This window comes from Gossypium hirsutum, chromosome D04, assembly GCF_007990345.1.
Source record: "Gossypium hirsutum isolate 1008001.06 chromosome D04, Gossypium_hirsutum_v2.1, whole genome shotgun sequence".
In the NCBI taxonomy this organism is placed as follows: Eukaryota; Viridiplantae; Streptophyta; class Magnoliopsida; order Malvales; family Malvaceae; genus Gossypium; species Gossypium hirsutum.
In genome coordinates this window covers 42,275,118-42,299,021 of record NC_053440.1, presented here as the reverse complement: position 1 = coordinate 42,299,021, position 23,904 = coordinate 42,275,118, and the positions used below count along the sequence as shown (strand labels likewise).

General features: G+C 31.6%; 1 protein-coding gene and 2 long non-coding RNA genes across 7 annotated transcripts; 1 reads left to right on the top strand and 2 right to left on the bottom strand.

The window, feature by feature from the left end:
* Window positions 1-2,855: 2,855 nt before the first annotated feature.
* Window positions 2,856-14,385, bottom strand: LOC107899639 (uncharacterized). The gene is made up of 3 exons (XR_001684752.2): window positions 13,918-14,385; window positions 13,692-13,819; window positions 2,856-3,078 (listed from the first exon to the last, which is right to left on the bottom strand). It is a non-coding gene; the product is annotated as an uncharacterized lncRNA (long non-coding RNA).
* Window positions 14,386-15,114: 729 nt separating this feature from the next.
* Window positions 15,115-18,539, top strand: LOC107899638 (uncharacterized). 4 transcript variants are annotated; one of them, XR_001684750.2, is made up of 5 exons: window positions 15,115-15,392; window positions 15,656-15,741; window positions 16,435-16,600; window positions 18,025-18,150; window positions 18,237-18,539. It is a non-coding gene; the product is annotated as an uncharacterized lncRNA (long non-coding RNA). The 4 variants fall into 4 exon arrangements; XR_005912019.1 differs by having other exon boundaries at window positions 18,037-18,539; XR_005912020.1 differs by having other exon boundaries at window positions 18,025-18,539.
* A 1,488-nt stretch (window positions 18,540-20,027) lies between these two features.
* LOC107899636 (29 kDa ribonucleoprotein A, chloroplastic) lies at window positions 20,028-22,598 on the bottom strand. Of its 2 annotated transcripts, none has more exons than XM_016825402.2 (5): window positions 22,032-22,598; window positions 21,551-21,652; window positions 20,781-21,077; window positions 20,409-20,510; window positions 20,028-20,223 (listed from the first exon to the last, which is right to left on the bottom strand). In XM_016825402.2, the coding sequence occupies exons 1-4, from the start codon at window positions 22,407-22,409 to the stop codon at window positions 20,448-20,450; spliced, it is 840 nt and encodes a 279-aa protein (XP_016680891.1). In that variant the 5' UTR covers window positions 22,410-22,598; the 3' UTR covers window positions 20,028-20,223; window positions 20,409-20,447. The 2 variants fall into 2 exon arrangements, with proteins under 2 accessions (XP_016680891.1, XP_016680892.1); XM_016825403.2 differs by having other exon boundaries at window positions 20,028-20,254; window positions 22,032-22,585.
* Window positions 22,599-23,904: the final 1,306 nt, after the last annotated feature.

The window sequence follows — 23,904 nt, the reverse complement described above, 5'->3', positions numbered from 1 at the left end:
AAATAGGTAGTTCACATAAAACATCAGTTCACAATAAACAACAGTTCATATCAAACAACAATTCATACCAAATAAAAGTTCTTGCAAAATAATAGTTCATACTACATCATAACTCATATACTTCAAATAATGATAAATTTGCATATTGTGATTATGAAACATATAGGGGACTCTATCACCACATATTAGATAAATGGATCTCCTTATAATGCTTGGATTTTGAATCAAAGAGCCCTGTGTATCTCCGGTATAAGTGTAGCACGAATGCTCACACTCTCCAACATTTTTGACTCATAGAGCCCTGCACATCTCCGGTGAATGGAGCTATGCTTTACATTCCCTTATCTCTCCAATACATTTCTAGACCACAATGTTCATCGCAATAGTAAGGGTGATTAATCACAATCCTTTGGCATCCGACTATATCCAATGGTTCCAAGAGATCACAATGCCAACATATCATTTTACACATGCACATCACTTAATATAATTTGGCTCGTAGTTAAGCAGAGCTTGCACATTATAACATAGTTCTCAATTCACAGTTCACAATACATCGTAGTTCACAAGTAATTTAGCTTGCATACAACATAACTTACCCTCATAATCATGTTTCACATATCGTTCATGTCATAGCCCACATAAGTCATAGTTCGCATATCACATAGCTTAGGTTCGCATATCACTTTAGCATAAGTTCACATATTATATAGCTTAGGTTGGCATGTCACTTTAGCATAAGTTCGCATATCATATAGCTTAAGTTCGCATATCACATAGCATGGGTTTGCATGTTATTTTAATTTAAGTTCGCATATCACATTGCAATAACACAACATAGGTTTGCACTTTGCATACAATCGCACATACATATAGGCTTGCACAAATTGATATAGGGTTTGCATGTAACATATAGGATCGCACAACACAGAGGTTCGCACAACTTATGCGCTCGCGCAATATTTTTAGGGTTCGCACATTATACTAGATCACACAACACATGGTTCGCACAACCTATGAGCTCACACAGTAAACTATAGAGTTCACATGTTAGGATTAGGTTCACACATGATAGGGTTTGCACTATGGAGGGTTCGCACAAAGGTTGAGTTTGCATATTCAGTGTGGGGTCGCACACCAGATAGGGGTTCGCACTTGTAGTATGGGTTTGGACTATGGGTAGGTTTGCACATTAGGTTTAAGTTCGTATAATGGAATGGATTTAGACTGTAACACCCCTAACCCTTTTCTTTAGATACCATACCAGATAAAGTCGATTACCAGTGAATAACTTTTTCTTTTAACAGTGACATTGCACATCCCAAATAGTCTTCAGAAAGATCTAATATTTCATCTAGAACTCTCTGTATTTGCTAACCAACTCTCGACTCTGACCACATTCTTACTCATTCAATCGCTGAACTCTTCGATTCCTCTTTTACAGACTTAATCAACATAAATCTTGTGAATATTCTACTGTATAAGACTTTGAGGATGAGGGGGTAGAGATCATAAAGCCACAAAATTTGATTTTCATATACATTAGACATAACAGTCATTACTAAAATAAACACTATGAACCTCTACTCTAACCTTTATGAATTTCTGCTCATCATTAGCAACCTTTTAATAAGAGACTTGAATAATACTTTCAGCATCATCAGAATTAGCTCGATTGGAAAATATCTTTATCTATATGAAAACGCAATTCATTTTGAGTCAAGAGATATCATACTATCATAGATTATATAATGGCATGTATTTCTAGACTCCATTCATGCTACGTTCAGTCCTAAAACCGACTAAATTGTAACTCTGATACCACTCCTAACCCGTCTTCGTTGCTGGATTAGGGTTATAGAACATTACCATACAATCAAAAACATTTAACATCATAATATATAAATAAATTAAACATATCTTAATCCATTCAATTACATGCATCTGTCCCTAAATCAAGCCCTCGAGGCCTTAAAAATAACTTTGAGGCAATTCAGGACTAATTTGAAACAAATCAGAAAGTTTAGAAAAATGTTGCTAAAATTGAAAACATGGGTCACACAACCGTGTGGCCAGGCCGTGTGGAATCACCCTAGGCCATGTAACTTTAGAATAAGGGACACACGGTCGTACCCCAACCCGTGTCCTCACCCGTGCAACTCACTGAGTAGGGTCACACGCCCATGTCACATGCCAATGTGCCAGGTCGTGTAACTCACTAACTTGAATCCTAAGAAATCCTCAAATAACACGTGTCGCCAGGCCGTGTGCCTCACATGACTCTATCACACGCCCGTGTGAACCCAAAATTACCTAAAATCAAGCCATTTCAAAACCATTTTATACATAACTTTTTAAAACTATTTAAACATACATTCAAGGGGTTCAAACACCATTTAATCTTGCATAATTATACCATTTCAAAACCACCTAACTTACCTCATTAATGTCATTCAAAGGCACCACATTTGCATCCAAACACCATTTACCTAAACATGTCAATATTGTCTTATTTTAAGCATGAATACTTAATTCCATTATATAATACATCACAAAAACCATTTTCAATCTAACATCAACATACCATATGACCATGCACATCAATTACCTAATGTGATCAAAGAGACTTAACATAATAAACATTACAATTCCATCAACCATACATAAACATCAAGGCACTAACATGCCAAATTACCATTTACACGCTCACTAATTACCATTACAAAACATCCTATACATGTTAATATTGTCATTTCCATACATACTAACCTAGTTCAAATATGAACTAAAACATGTCACAAGCAACCATTTTCAAACCATCATTAACATGCCAAGGTAACCTTATAAACAAGCAATTGAAAGTAACCAAAATCACATAACTTGGTAAAGCATCAAAGTGTACCAAACTAACATAGCTTTCCAAAGCTTATACATGCCAAACACCATTAACACCACTACAAATCACTCTATACATGCCATTATAAACCTTAACTAAATTACTGAAAAACTACTGAATTGTCTATTGGATAGTGTGATAGGTCTCCGACGAGCTTCCAACCAAATCGACCTTCTGATGATCTATAAAACAAGGAAAATAACTACATAAGCATTAAATTCTTAGTAAGCTTGTATAAACTTAAATCATAACTTACCATTTCAATAATAAAATTTATAGAATAAGTATAAACCTTTACCAACACCATAAGCTTAATAAAATCCTATATAACACCATCAAACTCACAAGTTAATATACTTGTTCATGATACATATGAAATCAACCATGTATAAACATAACATTTAATTCATCATCGTTACCATACGATCATGATTCATTCCATTTGCTTACTAATTCAAATATTACAATTCTAAGATTAAACATAAACCATTACCAATGTCATGAGTTTTGTATAAGCCTATTCAAGCATCATCGAACTCACATGTTAATAGGTTCATCAACAACATATATAAACTCATTTACATCATAACAAGAATTTCATAGGATACATTACATAAGCATCAACTCTTTCATATAGTCATGAACCCTTCCATTAAGTCACTTACCGTTCCATTCCTTTTTTTACACGTTGAACCATTTAGAATTACACTGGATACTTAGGAAAGCTCACACGAAGCGTGCCTTTACAAACAGTCGTAACCTTTCTTTTACATCAATACTCACACAAAGTGGGTCGAAATGTAAGCTACAATGCTGCTCACACGAGCTGTGGGTCGAAATGTAAGCTACACGATACTGCTCACACGAGCTGTGGAGAATCCACAACAAATGCAGGACCTCGACCATCAGTAAGAATTCAAGACCAACACTCGAAACATGAAATCTCTGATGACATGTCATTTGTATCCTATAATTCTCAAGGTTCAATCGAGACTCGATATCCGTCAATTCATCATAATATGGACACATTCATATATATTGATTCATTTACATTAAAAAAACATAGTAAACATTTACTTTAAATAAAATTATAACGATTACAGTTCCTACGAACTTACCAGACTAAATTGCAACAACGACTAAGTATAAGGGCTATTTGGTAATTTTCTCTTTTCCTAAATCTTTCACTCATTTTTATTTAAAATAATAATTCCATCCAATTCACTAATTCTAACAGAAAAATTAATTCATTTTACTCACGTAAGTCTTTTTGACATTTTTACAAAATTGCCCCTAACATTTTACTTTTATACAATTTAGTCCCTAAGCCTAAAACATGCAAATTAACCATTTTTATTCAATTTCAAGCTTAGCCGAATTTTTTGGAACCCTATTACAGCCCACATTTGCTATTATTTCACAGCAAGTCCTTGTACTTTTACTAATTTAACATTTTAGTCCTTAAACATTAAAAATACCAAAAACTGCTTTACAAATAGTCATATCTAGCAACCAAGCTTAAGATTTTACTATAAACTTTCAAAAACATCTCAAATTCATCAATGGAACATTCCATAACATTTGAAAATTTAACAAATTGACCCTCAGGTTAGCTAGATTAAGCTAATATGATAACAAAATATAAAAATTACTAGAAACAGGTGAAAATTATATACCATGCATGCAAGAATAAACTTAGCCAAAAGCTTTCCCAAGCTATCCATGGAGGTTTCAATTTGTGTTAGAGAAAATAAGAAGCTAATAGCTTTTTAGGCATTTCGTTTCTTTTAACTTCATTTAATTATAAAATTATAATTTTGTCCTTTTAAAGTTAATCAAATTTCAAGCATTTATTTACCCAAAATCGTCCACTAATATTTCAATTACTATAACTGTAATATTACTCCATCAATTTAAGATTTCATAGCCATTGGACTCATTTAACTAATAAAACTAAACTTTTACACCTTTTTACGACTTAGTCCTTTTCACCTAATTAATCATTTAAACATCAAAATTTCTTAAAGAAACTTTAATACAACGTTAATAACACTTCTTAAATATTTAATAAAATATTTATGGCTTAGTTTATAGAAACGAGGTCCTAATGCCTCTTTTTTAAAACCACTTGACTTTGGAGTCATACCACTTGAACCTAATTATTCATTCAAATAGCAAAAATTGCCAATTCAAAATTTATTTTAATACTATATTTGACTCATAAATATTAAATAATAACATTTACGAACTTACTCATCGAATTTGTGGCCCCAAAACCACTATTTCTTACACCACTGAAAAACGAACTGTTACACACACTCGGTCTAGGCTCGCATACCACACACAGGTTTGCATAGCATAGGGTTCGTAGACATTTAAGGCTCGAATAATACAAGGGTTTTCACAACATATGTAGGCTCGCATATAATATCTGAAGGTTCGCATGCAATGTGTAAGGGTTCGCATATCACTCAATCATAGCATGTTCTTATATCATTCAACATAACATGTTTAGATACCATTCAACATAGTATGTTCGCACAGCATTCAACATAACATGATCGCACATCACTCAACCTAGCATATTTGCATATCAACAAGGCAGGGTTCGTAAGTTAATAAAGCAAGGGTTCGCAGGTTAACTGGGCAGGGGTTCGCATATTAGCAAGGGTTCACATGTTATCAAGGAAATGTTCACATATCATGCAGGGTTCACTTAGCATACCTTTGCATGTCATATAGCAGGTTTGCATATCATACTACAGAGCTCACATGAAAATATAACATGGTTCGCATAACACACTGCAAGGTTCGCATGAAATTATAACATGGTTCGCATAACATGCTGTAGGGCTCACTTAGTAAGTAAGAGGGTTCGCATGCCTTACCTGGCTTTCCTTAGCTTGTGAACTTGTGTTTAAGATGCAGTGTCTGAGAACACTCACTAATTGTTGTCTCACTTATATTTTTTAACCTACACTTTTTTCTTGCCCTTATCCTTACTCGTGGGCACTCCCTCACGAACAGAGGCTTCACATATCACATAAAAGCATACAGGTCACTATCAACTAAAATTGGCGAGCTCACCTCGTGTGACTTTTAACGTCTAATTACTTCATTTTGTCTCGATTAAATCTTGAATTTACGCCTTGTAACACCATAAATAAGGTTTAATTACAGATCTAAGCTATTAATTTCACTCAATTTCACAATTTAACATTTTCTGGAAAATCACGTTTGTTTCAATCTTAAAGAAGAAAATCATTTTATTCATTAAATTTATTTAAGGATTCATTAAATCAAGTTTATAAACCTTTTAATTATGTGAAAATGATTTGAAAATTATTTTAAATTTATCACTTAGCTTTCTATTACGAGATTCACCATTTTTATGCAAAATCAAGCTTTAAAACCATACATCCTATGATTTATTGCTTAGATATATAAAAACAAGAATTGAAATCACACATTAAAATTTTAATCTATAAGAAATTAGAATGTTTACCTTTAATTCGAAGATCTCCATCAAATCTAATCAATCGAGCAAAAATGAGCTAAGTGTTAATAGAAATTTTAAGGAGAAAGAATGAATCTCATTTAAAATTGGAAAAGGAAGAGGTGTTTGGATGCTAAGAAAATCAAAAGAAATTTTTAGAGAAAACTCTTGATTTCAGATCTAACAAATTTTTGAAATGGTTCAAAGTGTGGAGAGAAGGGACGGTAGGTGGCCTTATATAGCCAATCAATTTTTTTAAATTGGGCTTTTGCCCCTTTGACCACCTATAGTTTCCTCCATTTTCCAAATTGGTTCTTAGTTTCCAATTGAAGCCAATCTCAAAATTATTTCCAAATACGATCTCGTTTTTAAAATTCATTTTAACCAAATTAATTAATGGTCACCTAATTTTAATTTCTTAACCTAAAATTTTTAATTCTAATTACTTTAATATTTTATTTAATTAATTCCTAATCATTTAATTATCTCACCTAATTACGATTTTTGGTCCGCTAACCTGATCCTATTTACCCGGTTCTACTAACCCAATTTTTAGAGTGTGGCAGTATGTGACTTTAAAACTATTGATTGAATGGTTAAGCCTTTACTAAGATTGTTTGTTTGCGTAACTGTGATACTTGATTGCCTGATTGATTGCCAAATTATGGATTGACATATGTTGATTGTGACATGCTTTGAATTGAGGTATATCGGGCTCATTGAATATGGAATGCATGTGTATGTTTGACGTACAATGCCACTGTTCAAACTGGGTACTAACCATGACTAGATTATATCGTATGTTACATACCAATGAAATTGTTGAATTGATTGACTGATTGAGTGCAAATCTAAACCGAGCATGTACTAAGAGCATAATTAAATGCTAATATTATTGTTAAATGAAAAGTATTCCAAGTGTACACCAACATTGATTATTTATATGCATTTTAAGCATGCCATTGTACCGTGGCTGATATTGAAAGCATGAACTGCTCACTGATTGTATGCCATATTGCATTTGCATGGGGTGGGTTATTGTGGTTGATGGAAGAGTTTCGTGGAGTACCGGGGACAGTTAAAGTTTGCATTATTGTTGTCAGTGCACTACACCGAGAGTACCGAGGAGATTAGCAATTTTATCACATTATTGGTAGCTTTTATTTGCAACCATGTTGTGTATTCACAACCTGTTGGCAGTGTATTAACTTGCAAATTGTTATTGGTGATTAATCCACAAAATTACTGGCAACTCGTTTGTGTATTTATTGGCAGTTTAACTACATTATTGTACTGGTGGTTTATCCACATTAAGCTGCAGCTCGAATTGATTGGTGATTGGAAGACGAGTTCTGGGGAACTTGTGGCGTGTAGCGAATGGTTGGGTAGGAATCATCCTTTGCATTGCATCATACTCATGACATATACGTACGTTATTGAAATGTTAACGAGATGTGCCATGTACTAAATTGTAATGAAATTGTTGATTGTCCATGTTATTGATGACTTACACTGAGCCATTATATGCGCACCCCCTAGTCTTAACTTCTGAGGTAATGATCGAAGCTAAGATCAAACCCGACATGTAGATGCATCATGGACTTCAGACTATTTTCACTTTAAATAATTTTCCTTAAGTTATTATTCAATTTTTGGGACTGTAAAGCTTAATTTTGAACTGTGGTTTGTGGATTTTTTTTTTTGGATTTGGGTTTTATGCATGCATTATTCAGCACATTGAATATATATGTGCGTGTAAACTGGAAATGTATGTTACTCGACATAATTAAAATCTAACATGAATAGTATATTTTGTTGTAGTAAAAGATAATTAGATTTTGCAAAACAAAGCGATAGACACCGAGTTTTTAAAAAAAAGTCATTATCAATAATAAAATGAGCTTAAGAATAGATGGCTAAATAAATGTACGTTTTCCAAATTATCTCAAGTGCAACCGTGGTTTTTCCAAAGTGAGTCAAGACAGGGTTTTTATGGCCCGTAGGGTTACTCAATCACTTCGGTGACGAACGTAGTCTCCATGATCTGGCCATAATGTCTAAACCAAATTGGAGAAGTTAAATTACATATTTAAATAAGATAATTTTATTAGTTTTAAAAAAAATATAAAAGATATTCACATCATTAATTTTAATAGTTTTCAAGTTTACATGGTCTAAATATCAACTGTATATAGTAACTAATTTTTCTATAGATTTTCATGAATTTTTAATATTTTTATTTTTTCTCTATTTTTATATTTTTTTATAAATTTGTAATAATTTTATATTTTTTTATATTTTTATTGATTTTAATCAATTTTTATCTTTATCCGTCATATGTCACAACTATGACATGACACGTGACGGAGATAATGACTTTAAATTTTATATTTTTATATTTTCTAATAATTTTCTATATTTTAAATAAATTTTAATACAATTTTTTTCTAAATTTTTTAACAAACTTTAAATATTTTTCTATAATTTTTATAAATTTTTATATTTTTATCGATTTTAATATTTTTATTATTTTTTACCATGTGTCACAACCACGGCGTGACACGTGGTAGAGATAACTGGAAAAAAAATAGTGTCGTTAACTTCAACGATCGTTAAAGTTAATAATTAAAGAATCTTTTTCATGCATTTTAACAATTCAAGTACCCAATAATATACAAAAAGAAGTACGAATTTAATTATTTTTTTATAAAATTCAATAAATTTTCACAGCCAAATTATTATTACCCTCTATTATCATTTTTGGGTATCTACATATCATTAACTATACATTCATTCATAATATTTTTAATAAATTATTTATTACTATGTTATAATAATAATAATAATAATTTATCTTTAATATTTTTAAATTCATTAATATGTTTTATAATCTTTATTAGGTATGTAATTTTTTTACTAGTAATTTTATTTAATAAATTTGTTAATACCTAAGAACACACAAGTTGAAAAACTAATTATAGGTTAACATATGTATACTTTTTACTTTTAAAAAATGTAGCTTAATAAATTAACTCGTTAAATTATATTATAAAACTTAAAAGTATAATTAGACTTTAATAACATTATAAAAATTATAGCTTGTAATCAATCATTTACTCCTATGCTATCAATAATGTATAGTGATAGCATTTTACTACAAAAAAGTTAACTCCTTTTATGTTTTTTTCTTTTTTATTTATCTTCTTTTAATTATAAAATTTGTCACATGTTATGAAAATTAGAAAGGTAAGATTATTTTTCATTGGACCCAAGCATCCATTTATAAAAAATTTTCAATTTAAACATTAACATTAGCATTAAGTATATTAAAATTTTAGTCACACAATCATAGAAACTAATAATTGGATGGGTGGAGTGCTAAACTAAAACTAAAACTAAATTTAATTTTAATCTCAAGTGAGTAAGTTGTCGACACCTTTATGTCTGTTTCAAAGTCTGCTGACAGTAGTAGGTTATGTATTTATCGTTTTCTTTAGTCTGCCGATAGTAGCAGTCGTAGGGTTTTCCTCATTTTCTTTAATTTTAGGGTTTTGATTCAAAGAAAAAAAGCAAAGCGATTGAGACGACGACTTTATATGCAAGACAATGGAGGAAGAATTGACGAATTCAAACATTGCCGATGAAAAGAGGACCCAGTTCGCGATCAAGAAGACGAAGAGAATAACGATGATGAATTTAAATTGTGCTTGGTAGGAAAGGTTCTAACAAATAGTGCCATCCACTTCCCATCTATTAGAACTATCTTCGCAGAATTATGGCATTCAATTGAAGGAGTTTTAATAACAGAAATCGAAGATAAAAAAATCCTCTTTCGATTTTACAACAAGCTGGATCTAAGGAAGGTAACAGATGGTATTCCGTGGTTTTTTAACAGACATCTAATTATCTTCCATCGCTTGGAGAGGAGAGAATCCAGTTCATGTTCCCTTGATCTACTCGAACTTTTGGGTACAAATTCATAATTTGCCTTTAGGCTCGATGTCAAAAGGGATGGTAAGAAAATTGGGAAATTTCATTGGACGCTTCCTAGAATACGACGCAACAATAAAAACAAGTGTAAAGAAATATATGCGAATAAAGGTATGCTTGGATGTGTGAAGTCCTTTGAAAAGGAAGAAGCGCATAATTTATAGATAGGACAAATCTACCTACGCAACCTTCCAATATGAAAAGTTATCATTATTTTCTTTTTTATGTGGAATGTTAGGGCATGGAGAATTTTTTTTCCATTTACCGTTAACGACAGGGATACAAGAGACGAATCTGGGATAGGTTTTTCCTTTAAGGGCACTACTTAGAAGGACAATACAGTTTGAGAGCAAATGGTGACGGGAAGAACCTAGGAACATGGTCAAAAGTGGAATAAGTATCGATGAGCGAAGGGGAGGAGAACAAATGGATAGTGCATTGGACACTCAAACACAGAACGGGAGGGCAAGAAATAGCAACAAGGTAATGGAAGAGGCAGCTTAGAGGGTTATCGAAGAGAGGTCCTTGGACATGGTTTTGACATTAGGTTAGAACATAACATTCTAAAGGGGGAAGACAAAGACCATGAAAAGAATCCAATCGACATCTTAAGAGGGAAGAAAAGGCAAAGTATGATCCATCTAGAGTACACACACATAACACATATGGAAACTGATCTAGACAACGATTTATCGGCAACCTCTAGTAAGCAAGTCGGTCAGTCACAATTAAAACCCTAAGTCAGAATGTTTGCGACCTGGGGCAACCGCAGACAGTAAGACATCTTAAAAATCTTTTGAGACAGTATTAGCCCTAGATTTTGTTTCTTATAGAAACAAAAGTTAACTAAAAAAATATAGAAAATTACGAAAAAAGTGTGGCTACGAAAATGGAATAGACATAAGTGCGGTGGGATCTAGGGGGCCTTTCATTAGGGTGGAAAGAAAGCTTATCAATAAATCTAAAAAGCTTTTCTAATTTCAAATTGATATGGAAGTAAAAGAAGAAAGCGGAGAGGCCGAATAGAGGTTTACAAGGTTCTATAGTTCCTCAGTAGAGCATCTCAAGAGGGGCTCCTAGAATAGGTTAACGCAAATTAAAGGAGGATTGTCAGCTCCCATGGTTAATTATGGGTGATTTTAATGAAATAATGTATTCATTCGAGAAAAGAGGGGAGAGGTTGAGAGAAGAAAAATGGCAACGTTCAAGGAAGTTTTGGAGGAATGTGAATTAAGCGATCTTGACTTATCGAGCCAATGGTTTACTTGGGAAAGAGGACGACTAGCAGAAAATAATATACGAGAAAGATTGGATAAAGGAGTGGCAAACCCAGAATGGTGGGGTCATTTTCCTAGTTACTCTTTATGCCATTTAACGCATAGCTTCTCGAACCACTCCCAGTACTACTGAACACATTGGGGCACCAATGTGAGAAAACAATGAGAGATTTTCCCTTTTAATTTAACACAAAATGGGTATTTGAAGAGGACTTTGAGGAACAAGTAAAGATCGCATGGATTTCAACTAACGATGAACTCCCAAGAAAACTCGCAATGTTAGGTAACTCGTTAAAAGAATGGGTCGAGATCAATAAAAGAAATCAATAAAAAAAGAGAAGAATTAAACCAAAGGCTCATCAGGCTTAATGAAAATGATCCTTAAGAAGAACGATTAGCAGAAATAACAGAAGTCAAGCTAATGTTGAATATGGAAATAGATAATGAAGAAATTTTTTAGGGAATAATGAGCAAGGGCAAGCTGGCTTAGATTGGGTGATCAAAATACAGCTTTTTTCCACAATTTTGCATCCTATCGCAAAAAGAGAAACACAGTAAAGGGGTTTGAAGACAAAAGTGGTAGGTGGATGGAAGGGGATAAGGATTACTTGAGTTAGTGACAATATTTTAAATATCTTTTCTCCTCAAAACCCTTACAAGATTATGAGAATTTATGGATGGAAATTCAACCCTACATATTTGGATACCTTAATGAGGAACTTTTAGCTAGTTTTAAAGAAGAATTATGTGATGCGTTAAAGTCAATGGCTCCTCTAAAGGCTTCAGTTAAAGATGGTTTCCCTGCTCTCTTTTTTTCAAAAATATAGTAATATTGTAGGAAAGGATGTGACTAGCTTCTATTTAGAAATTTTGAACAACCAAAAAGAATCAGGCGTTATAAACAGACCAATACTGCCCTAATCCCTAAAGTATTGATGCCAAAAAATATGGGTCAATTTAGACCGATTAGCCTTTGCAATGTAGTATACAAAATAATTTTGAAAGTATATAGTTAACAGATTCAGAAAAGCCCTTAGCTAATGCATTGAAAAAACACAAGGAGCATTTGTGCTAGACAAACATATTATTGATAACATTTTAGTGGCATATGAATTATTGCATTCTTTCAAGAAAATAAGATATGGACAAGGTTCTTTTGCTTTAAAATTAAACATGAGCAAAGCACATGATAGGGTAGAATGGAATTTTATTGAATAAATGATGAGAAATCTTGAATTCTGAGACAAGTGGGTATCATTGATCATGCAATGTATCAAGAGTGTTTCATACTCCCTTGTTTTCAATGGAGGAAAAGGAGTTGAGTTCAATCCCACTAGGGGGAATATATAGTTAAAAGTGGTTACAAGTGGTGTATTACAGAGGAACAAAACATGTTGGGATATGAAAATACAATACATCCAAATCTACAAAAAACTTTTATTCAAAATTATGGAGCCTAAAAGTTTCCAACAAGGTACGAATCAGCTTATGTAGAATTACAAACAATTATTTGCCTACACTAAGTAACCTAAAGGCCCATAAGCTGAGGTTTGATGCTTTATGTCCACTATGCGATGAAGAAGACAAATCAATCAACCATATCTTCCAAGATTGTAATCTTGCAAAACAAGTTCTCCAACAAATAGAAGTGATATTCACGCCCATACGTGAAAATCAAGAATGGAAACACTAGTTAGCTAAGACTTTTAACATCAATAACACATACCAATGTATATGTCTAGCAATTTCATTCTGCGCAATATGGCATAATAGGAACAAATTTTTCCATAAAGGTATTCAGCAGAGGATATGTGATATAGTAGGCTTTATCAAAGCATATATTATAGAACTAAGCATATTAGACGAAGTACTAGAATGCAAGCACAATAGAAAAGAAGCCCATTGAGAACCCCCAATAGAGGAACAAGTCAAAGTAGATTTTAATATCGCGTTTCAATAACAAAACAACAGAACAATCTCTGGAATAATTATCGAAAACAACATGGTACTCGTAATGGGTTCATGTGTTTACCCGGTCAAAAACGTTTGAGATCTGACAACTGCAGAAGCATATGCATGTCTCCAAAGGGTTGTCTTTGTAGAAGAAATGGGATTTGGCGAAGTAATAGTCGAAGGGATTCAATGACTGTCCTTAAAAAACTACAAAGTCCAAAAAATGATAGATCACTTATCGGAGTCATCATAAACGAGATAAAAGAAAAAAAACCAGAAGATTTAGGAGCATTGAGTTTCGTTACATATCGCGTGGAACAAACGAAGCGGCGCACGGGTGGCTGCATGGGGGAGAGGATGCTACTCCCTGACCTTATGGATGGAAGAAACTCCACCGGAGGTTGAACCTATCGTTTTGAAGGACCAAAGGGGAAGAAGTTAGAGGAGGCGGAGACAATGTTTTGATAGGTTGATTCTGGAGAAGAAATAGGATTTGTTACAAGATCTTCGAAGAACTCAGAGATTAGAGGAACTGGGGAAGAAAATGACCCACGCACACTGCCTGAGGAATACCAGTTCCCTCGCAAAGGGACATTCGGCGTTGCAATAATAAAGAAAAAGGGTAAGGGAAAGTTAAGAATTTAGGGTTTCATTTTTTTTAGTTTCTTTATGAAAATGTGTGTTTGTTTCTTCTACAAGGTTTAGGCGCTTCTTTTAGGCCTTACGAAATTCCAATACCGAGGCACCGCCCACGGGAAGCAATGGTTTAGTGATAGATGGTAGGATTAGGAGACACAGTGGTTTTTTAGGAAGTTGTAAAATTTTAAAAAATTATAATTTAATCATCAATTTTTTACGTGTATCAAAACTTATTAATATTTAGTCTCCATTAACAATATTTCATTGTTGACATGACTTCCATAACGATTTAATTAACAATGTTTTTAAATTCAAGTTTTTTTATTATTTTGTTATTGATATTAACATATATTAAGATAATACTTAAATAAGCATTCAAATTTTATAAAATTAATAAATGCGTCTTCATTACTATTTATGAAATAAAAGATATATTAAAATTTTTTAATTGTGATTATACCCTTTAAATTTAATTTTTTTTGAAAAATAAATTTAGTCTTTTTAAGACAATTTATTTAATACATTTAAAATTGTTTACTATAGACTATATCAACCAATCAAAAACTTATAACCGGAATATGAAAAAAAAATTCAAAATGTCAAGAAAAATATTAATTATTTTATAAATATTAGTGATTAAATTGTAAACTTTTTATAATTTAGATAAATTAAATGAAATTTTCAAAAAATTAAGTATCCAAAAATAAAAATAATTTTTTTAAAAATATTCATAATGTCATGTGAATAGATCTGATCATGGGTCGGGTCACCTGACCAAGCCTAAAGGCCCACCCAAAAAGAAGGAGGGTTTGAGCAAAAATGTACGTCTAAAAAATAGAGTTGGGCAAAAAATGAGGCATGTTTTCAAAACGGGTTACCTCTCAGGTAAGGTTTTTTTTCTCGAGCCAAGCTTAACAAGTCTACTCTATACCCGTTCTTTTCTTTTTGTGATTTCCTCAGCCAACCCTCCCCCAAATTTTTATTTCTAATCCCTAACAGTAACAACTCTAAATCCATTCTCCACTCCACCACCCACCAGCCACCACCATCATCGTTCACCACTCCGGTCACCACCGGTCCACCACACACCCACTAGTCCGTCATCGTTCACCACTGTTGCAGCAAAACTGAGAACCCAAAGGTAACTTAGTTTAGAAATCTCCCTTTACCTCTCATTTTCCCACTGGTTTGGTTTCCTCCATTGCTCTGGTCAATTTTGTGGGAATAATTTTTGTGGTTATTGCTTCTACCTTAAAAATTGTTGTTGGAATAATTTTGTGGGTCTCCTCTGTTTATATTGTTGTCAAAGTTCTCTTAATCTAATTTGATTTGTTTTATTTTGTATTTAGTTTCATTGATTGCTTTTGGAATGAAATAATTTATTAATTGATTTGTATTTTCTAGACGATTCTGTATGCAGAAGATTAGGCCCTTGGGGTCCAAAAATTGTACGCAAGTATAGGACCAATTGGGAAAGAAAGTTCTATAAGGTAAAGGTTGGTTTTATTCCTTTAATTTAAGTTAACATGATTTTTTCACTTCTTTACAATACCATAATCTAGTTGGAATGAAACAAGTTGTTGCTTTTCAGATGAAAAAGTTGAACTGGGCAATATGAATTTTCATTTCTTGTTGTTATTCTTCCTAATTCACTTGTATATTCATGATTTTTTTAATTCAATTAATTGCACATATATCATCCTCCAATATTTGACCAACCTTGGTTATTCTTATTTTCAAAAATTCTGCTCAAGTTTTCTTGGTTCATTTCATGTTTGTCAATTTGCTGTATAAGTATTTATGGCTTTACCATTAGTAGAAAAAACCAAACTGGATAGCAAAGAATTTCAAGTAACACACACTAAAGTAGTGGGATGATATGCTTTTTTTTTTAAGTATGTGTATAGCTTATGTATAAGTAAATAATAGAGATATAACAACTACTTTCCCCCTCTTCTTCATGGTTGAAGATTATGCATACCATATTTCCATTGCAAAAGCACGTGGAGAGTTGTGCTTAAAATATATATTCTCTTTTAGAGCATTGCCTTGGGTGCCCCTTTTAAAAAGGACTTGAGTTTTTACTAATTGAGTTTTTCCGCAGCCAACCATATATGTCTTTAAAGTTTAGTTCTATTTTTTTTATTTTTTCTGTATATTAATTAAGTTTTTACGATTTCAAGACTTGAGTTTTTATGACAATGGCTAGTTCGAACACTCCAACACTTGTGGACGATGGGTTTAATGAATATGAAAGTGCTCTCAAACGTCAAAAGCCTACTACTTCAAAGGTGTGGGATGAAATGACAAAGCTTGAATGTGAGAACAAAGATGAATTGAAGGCACAATGTAATCACTGAAAGAGTACCTTTTTTGCTAAATCTTCTAATGGAACATCACATTTAAGACATCATCTAAATAGTTGTTTGAAAAATTTTAATAAGATATCACTCAATACACCATAGCCACTCAACCATCCTCAAGAGGTGGTCCATCTATAAAAACCTACAAGTTTGATGTTGATGAGTGTCGTCGAGTTGTCCTAATGTATTATGAAAAAGAGAGAGACCATGTAAGATTGGAAGCTACAAAAGTTAATCATAAGGTTTAGAGTTCATATGATGGTTTAAACATAGTGGATGAACTTATTTTTATGTTTATCTCAATGGGATACAGACAATAAAATTTTTAACATCACATTGGATAATGCTTTTTATAATGATATTATGGTTTCCTGTCTTAAAAATCGTTTTCGTACGAACCGAGCTCTTTTGTGTGATGGTGCTTTTTTTTTCAAGTTAGATGTTGTGAACATATATTGAATCTTATAGTTAAAGCTAGTTTGGAACTTACTGATGATGTTGTTGGTAAGATTTGAAATAGAATTAAGTACATAAAAAATCTGAAATTCGTAGGAAAAGATTTTATGATGTGGTCGACAAAAAATTTCATTTGAATGGGACCAAAAAGTTGTGTCAAGATTTGTGTGTGAGATGAAATTCTACTTATTTGATGCTTAAATATGCTCTTTACTATAAATGTGTGTTAGATTATTGGGGATAACGAGATAAATATTATCAAATATTTATACTTTTTGATGAAGAGTGGAGAAATATTGCTATACTTTGAAAATTTTTGAAAGTCTTTTATGATGTGACTTGTGTTTTTTTTTATTCTAATTATCCAACGAGCAATCTTTATTTTAGAGGGGTTTGGAAGGTTCACTAGATCATGCTTGATACAGTTAAAGGTTCTCATTTTTTTTAACTCCAATGGTTAAGCAAATACAAGAGAAATTTAATAAATATTGGATTGAGTATTCTTTGATATTGTCATGTGCTACAATTTTAGATCCTCATTACAAGTTAAATTATGTGCAGCATTGTTTTCCTACAATCTATGATACTCATGCTTCAGATTTTGTGCAAACCATTCTTAGTAATCTTAAACTCTTATTTGATGAGTAAATCTACATCTTCTTCTTTAGTTGAGAGTTCCAATGTTTCGAATAATGATCTAGTTTATTCTAGTTTGCATCAACTCAATGTTAATAGGGCTTATTTGGGATGATATTATGATGAGAGTGATAATTATAAACGATACTTAAGTGAATCCAGTAGTAAGAGTGAAAAGTCACAGTTGGACATTTATTTGGAAGTACTAAAGCTTGAGTTGAATAGCCAAATAAATATACTGGAGCAAAAGTTCAATTCAATAGCATGAGTTTTCATTATTGGCTCGTGATTTTTTGGCAATTCTAATACTGAGTATAGCTTCCATGTCAGCTTTTACCATAGGGAAGAAAGTTATCACACCTTTGAGGAGTTCACTTAAACCAAAAACGGTTCAAGCCATTGTTTGCTTTGATTATTAGATGCGAGCTAAGAGATTTTCAATAGGTAATTATTATTCTTGTTTTATTGTTATAATTTTATAACATTTTATCAATTTGATTATCTAACTATTTATTCTTATTTCATATTAGAAATTAATTGCAAGAATGATGAGGATGATGATTTTTCGATTCCTTTCTAGGTATACAATTTAGCTTACAATTTATAGTTTGTTATAAAATCAAATATTTTTCGATTATTTTTGGTGCTGTTTTGAGTGCTATTTCACTGTTGTTTCGCTACCGTTTTCAATATTGTTCTGTTGTCGCTTTAATATTGTTTGAATATTGTAGAATCTTTGTTTTGTTATTAGTTTTGCTACTATTTTAGTTGCAATTATGTTAGTATAAAGACTTTTTATGTAATTTCAATTTATTGGGAAACATTTGTTTTAATATTTTGTGTATTTGATATATTATATTTTTTAAAATTTTTTATATAACAATAATAATTTAAAAAAATTAAATGACCTGGGCAAGGCCCAAGTTTAACATCCATAATTCAAGTTGAATTTGGACAAAAATCCTAACCTATTTTTTGGGTTAGGCTTGAGCCTATTAATCAAACTTAAAAATTTATTACAAAACCGACCCAACTCGACCCATAATGACCTATGCATGTCATCAATGTTACAATAGTGAATAACAATTGACTGATGAAAATTTCCAATGTAATTGACTTTAATACCTAAATTGGTATTTTGAACATCAAATAGTGGAGTGACCGTATCTGAATTTTATCTATTTGCTATCAATAGTTTACTACTACTATTATTTTGCAAATTTTAATCTTTAATTAAGAAATTTAACATCAATATTTACTCTTTTATAAAAATTTGAACCAATAATTTTATATTTAAAAAGGTTTTCGATTTTAGAAACATGCAAATTAATGATCTATACTTGTGAGGTAACTTGATCTAAAATAAAATAAAAAATGACTACATCTGAAAATGTATACAACTTTTTATTCTTGTTAACAGCTTAAGCAAATTTTGAAATTTTAATGATGGAATTTATAATTATTGTCTAGTCTATAATAATTTATTACTTTTTTTATGGTTTCATTATTTACTACAATATTATTAACATATCACTACAACAATTTTAATTATTTGTTAATAAGCTTTATTATTATTTTTAGTCGATTTAAATTTTAATAACTAAATTATAGGTTAACAAACTATATTTTAATTAAACAAAATTATTTTACTTTAACATACTTAAATTGAGAAATTTTATTAAATTTGAAGTAAATTTTTATTTGCATTCTATTTTTGAATATTAATTGATTTAATTTTAAATAATATAATAAAATTAGATAACATATTTTTAATAATTTTAAAATTTTAAAGAGAATTTATACGAGACCATAACAAAAGATATTTAATGATAATGCTTCAAACCTAAACATGATAGCGAGTAGGAACAATTTGACAAATTCATGAGCAAATATAGATATTTGTTTTTTTAGTTATTTTATATATAGAATTGGATATTTATGGTCTATTGAGAAAATTATTTTACAAAAAAAAAATTATGATATCTTCTGATTTTATAAGATATAGATAGTAATATAAATTAATATTATCAGAGAAGATTGTTAAATATACTAATTAATTTATGAATTATTAAACATTCACATTTCAACTGAAAATTAGAAAATTAATTGTTCTTGTTCTAATAGTGAGCTCCCTTCTTTCTATTGCAGTATGGTGTGTGAAGAAGGGAGGCAACTAAATGAATTATAGGTGATTAAAAGGGAAGAGTTTGTCAGCTCCCTTCTTGATATATTATCCAATTCATGGATGTATATCCCCATGGCTTTCAGATAAAAAGAACCACAAATTCACACCATCTCTAGAAACTGGCTAAAAGAAATGCTAACTGGAAATCCCACACTTGAATAAACAAAATTAAGGCACATGTCAGTCACTGAATCATGATACTTTCGGAACATATAACCAAAATATTTCAATTGATATTATCATCTCGTTATCGGCTCTTTCTAATCTAATCTAAGCACAGATTGCGAATACCATCCAAATGCAGCTGCTACAATTTGCATGTTTGTAGATTCCTAGGAACATAAAGAGCTGTTCTCAGTGTGTCTGATAAAAATGCAATCCAATAAAAAACATATAAGCAACACATACCAGAATAAAAATTAAGCTTTGAAAACTGAACATCTATTATTCTATAAGCCATGGATGAAATATAAAAATAGGAAAGACCAATTAAGTGCCCAAAGATTTATACTCATACCCAAAGAACTTCAGCAGTACCAGTAGATACCAGTCGCGCTCAAAATTGACGCCTCGGCCTAGACTCAGCCACTGAGACTCGAATTGGTCTGCCATCCAACTCCTGCATCAAACAAATTTTTTTAAGCAATTCACAGTCATTAATGAAGTTATTAGATTTCTGTAAGTAGCAGTTTTGTACAAAATCAAGCATATTAAAGTCAATAATGATACTGAAAAAGTATATACCAGCCAAATGACCTATCTTATCCATCATCTACTAATTGACTCTAATATGCTTGATTTTGTACAAAACTGCTACTTACAGAAAGCTAATAACTTCATTATGCTATAAACATTCATGGATTAGAACTCAAGGTAACGATTAACTTACAACACCATTAAATGTTTTGACAGCACTATCCACCTCTTCACTAGAATTGTAAGTTACAAAGCCGAAACCCCTTGATCTACCACTTTCCCTATCATAAACAACTTTTGCTTCCACAACCTTGCCTTGCTCACTGAACAAGGTCTCCAGTGCTAAATCATCAACGCCCCACGAAAGGTTACCAACATAGACACGATTTGAAGCACCCATGGTTGAACCACCTCTCGCCCTAGGAGAAAATTCTTCCCTACGAGGAGGAGGTGGTCCAGAGTTTACCCTCAACGCTCTCCCTTCAAGTTCCTGCAATCAGCAAGTGTAAACACAAGAAAATTTTATGACAACCTCGATTCAAACTTCTGATAGAATCTATAACCTTATACCGAAACTGATTACTTCACAGGGGTATTAGATATTAATACAGTCAAAAACTTAAGCATACTCAATATTGTGAAACACCCGTTTTCCATCCACTATGCTGGAAAAGAGTATGTTGAGGAAACTAGAACAAATAAAAATGGAAGCTTTTTATCTTCAGATGTTGAAAAAATTCATTTGCCGCAGTGGGTTCCAAGGCCAGAACATAAATGTCAACCCTCAAATTGTTCTAAAGATGACAAATATGCAAATCTTCATCCATGCGTACTCTAAACCGAAAGAGGATAACCATATTTGTTTAAGTAGCTTGTAAACGAAGCAATTACATTATTAAATGTGCAAAATTCTCTTTAAGTTCATAGCATATCTGCATATGAACCCCCCAAAAGATGACTTACATAGCCATTGAACTGTTGAGCAGCAGCTTCCACTTCCTCAGTAGTAGACATGGTTACAAAACCAAATCCCCTACTTCTCCCAGTTACCTTGTCATAAATCACCTGCCAAAAGCAATAATTTCAACAAATCAAAACGGAGTGTACATCTAGTTTGTTAACTTCCCAAATGATTGGAGTGAAGCAACAAGGTACATATTTCAATGGATGCTCAATTAAATCACTAAATGCATATCATGACCCTTCAATTGGCTAAATGTCTTTTTCATTATTCAATTTTCATCTCGAAATTAAAAGTTTCTTCCTTACTATCATTCAACATATCAGAAATAAAGGTTCATACTATGCTTGAATTCAAACTAAAGCGCAAGCCTCTCTGTGAAAACAAAACATGATGAAAGCAAAGCAAGTCATTCATAAACATAAACATAAGCATGGTGAATTACAGGTAAAAGCAAAGGGGGAAAAAGAAAAACAAAATTACCTCAACCATCTGAACATTTCCAGCACTTCCAAACAAACCGGCAAGCTGAGCACTGTCCACACTAAAAGGAAGATTGCCCACAAAAAGTTTCAAGTCAGGGGAGAAACTAGTAGCCTCTTCATCATCACTACCAAATAAACCCTCTTCCTGACCGTACTCAGATGAAACGGAAACGTTTCTAACAAAATTAGAAGGAAAAGAAGAAGACTTTTTTGTTAAAAGCGTGAAACTTTGAAGAGCGGAAGAAAAGAGAGGCTTTGCATGGAGGCGGTGGGAAAGAGAGAAGGGGGACAGTGAAATGGGAGTTGGGTTTGGTAAAGATATGGTTTTGGGTTTGAGAGATGGGAGGATAAGAGATGAAGCAGATGTTGCAGACATTTTAGCCTTTGTTTCTGCTTTAGCCAAAGAGAAGATAAGGTTTTTGAAATGGGAGAGAGGGTTTAAGAAGAGCAGCTTACATTATAGATAGTTTTATAGGAGGAGAAGTTGCCTGCTTGTCTGTCTTGCCGCCGGTACTTCGGATTACATATCGTGAAATCCGGGCCGTTAGATTTTTGTTGATAAGATATTAGATTGCAATAGATTTTAGATATTTTGCTGAGGGAAAAGGCTTTGGGTTTCGGTTTGAGCGACATTTGCATAGGGCCTCAGCCCTTCAAACCCAAATGAAAATGGGCTAATTAGGACTGTTTTTATGTTTCTAAGATTTTTTTTCGAATTTTAAGTTAATCGAATTGAGTTATTCGAATTATTCGAGTCAACTCGAATAGGTAATTTAATTTTTGAATTCGAATCGAGTTAAATTTTACAATTCGAATAACTCGAATAATTCAAATAACATATTGGTATAAGTACCCTTTTAGTCCCTATCAAGTTTGAAAAGGGAGTAAATTTGTCTTTCTCCTAACAAAAATTACAAAATAGTTCAAAATAATTTTTAAAAATCAAAATATTTATAAAAATTCAAAAAATTATAAAAATTTCAAAAAAAAATTCTAAAAAATATAAAGAAAGTTAAAAAATTACAAATTTTTTAGAATAATAATTTTGGGATCTAAATAAGTTAATTAATTATTTAGTTTATAATATAAAGTATTTTTAATTATTTTCCTTTGAAAAAGTTTTCAAATATATATGGTTTCAAATTGATGTGTTGTAACATGAAATTAGTTATACTATAACAAGATTTTAATTTGACATGTTTAAATTTTTTAATTTAACTCGAATAATTTCACTCGATTCGATTTGATTTGAATTCCATTTCACTCGACTCAATTCGAAAAAATTTTAAATTGATTTAGGATGATAAAATAGGACTTGTCAACTCGGTTAACTCAATTCGATCGAACACTCACCTCTAATTATGGGTGTATTCACTTCGATTTGATTTTGAACAAAAATTGAATTGAAAATTTTTCATTTTCTTTTTAACTTTTGAAATCAAAATTGTATTGAATAAAAATAGAAATACCCAAAACCAATAATAGCGGTTTGATTTTAAAAATTTGAGTTCTGTAAAAATATATATATATATCATCTTATTTTGAACCCAAAAATTCTAATTTATTTATTTTTTATTTCATGCTCTAAATTCATTTATACATTTATGGGGTAAATTAAATAATTAAATTAATATTATAATCATTCATAAAATCATTTAAAAAAATATTTTAAGTTAAGTTATTAAGTTGATAAATCATTTAAAGTTGTTAAAAGGAAAGCTAATACATAAATTATTGATATATTTAATGTTTTACTTGCCATTCTTTTAATTAGTTATAATCGAGTCATTACGATATGCCATATAAATTTATTAAATTTATAACTATCAAATATATATTTGACAACTTGTGAATAATTATTTCTTTTATAA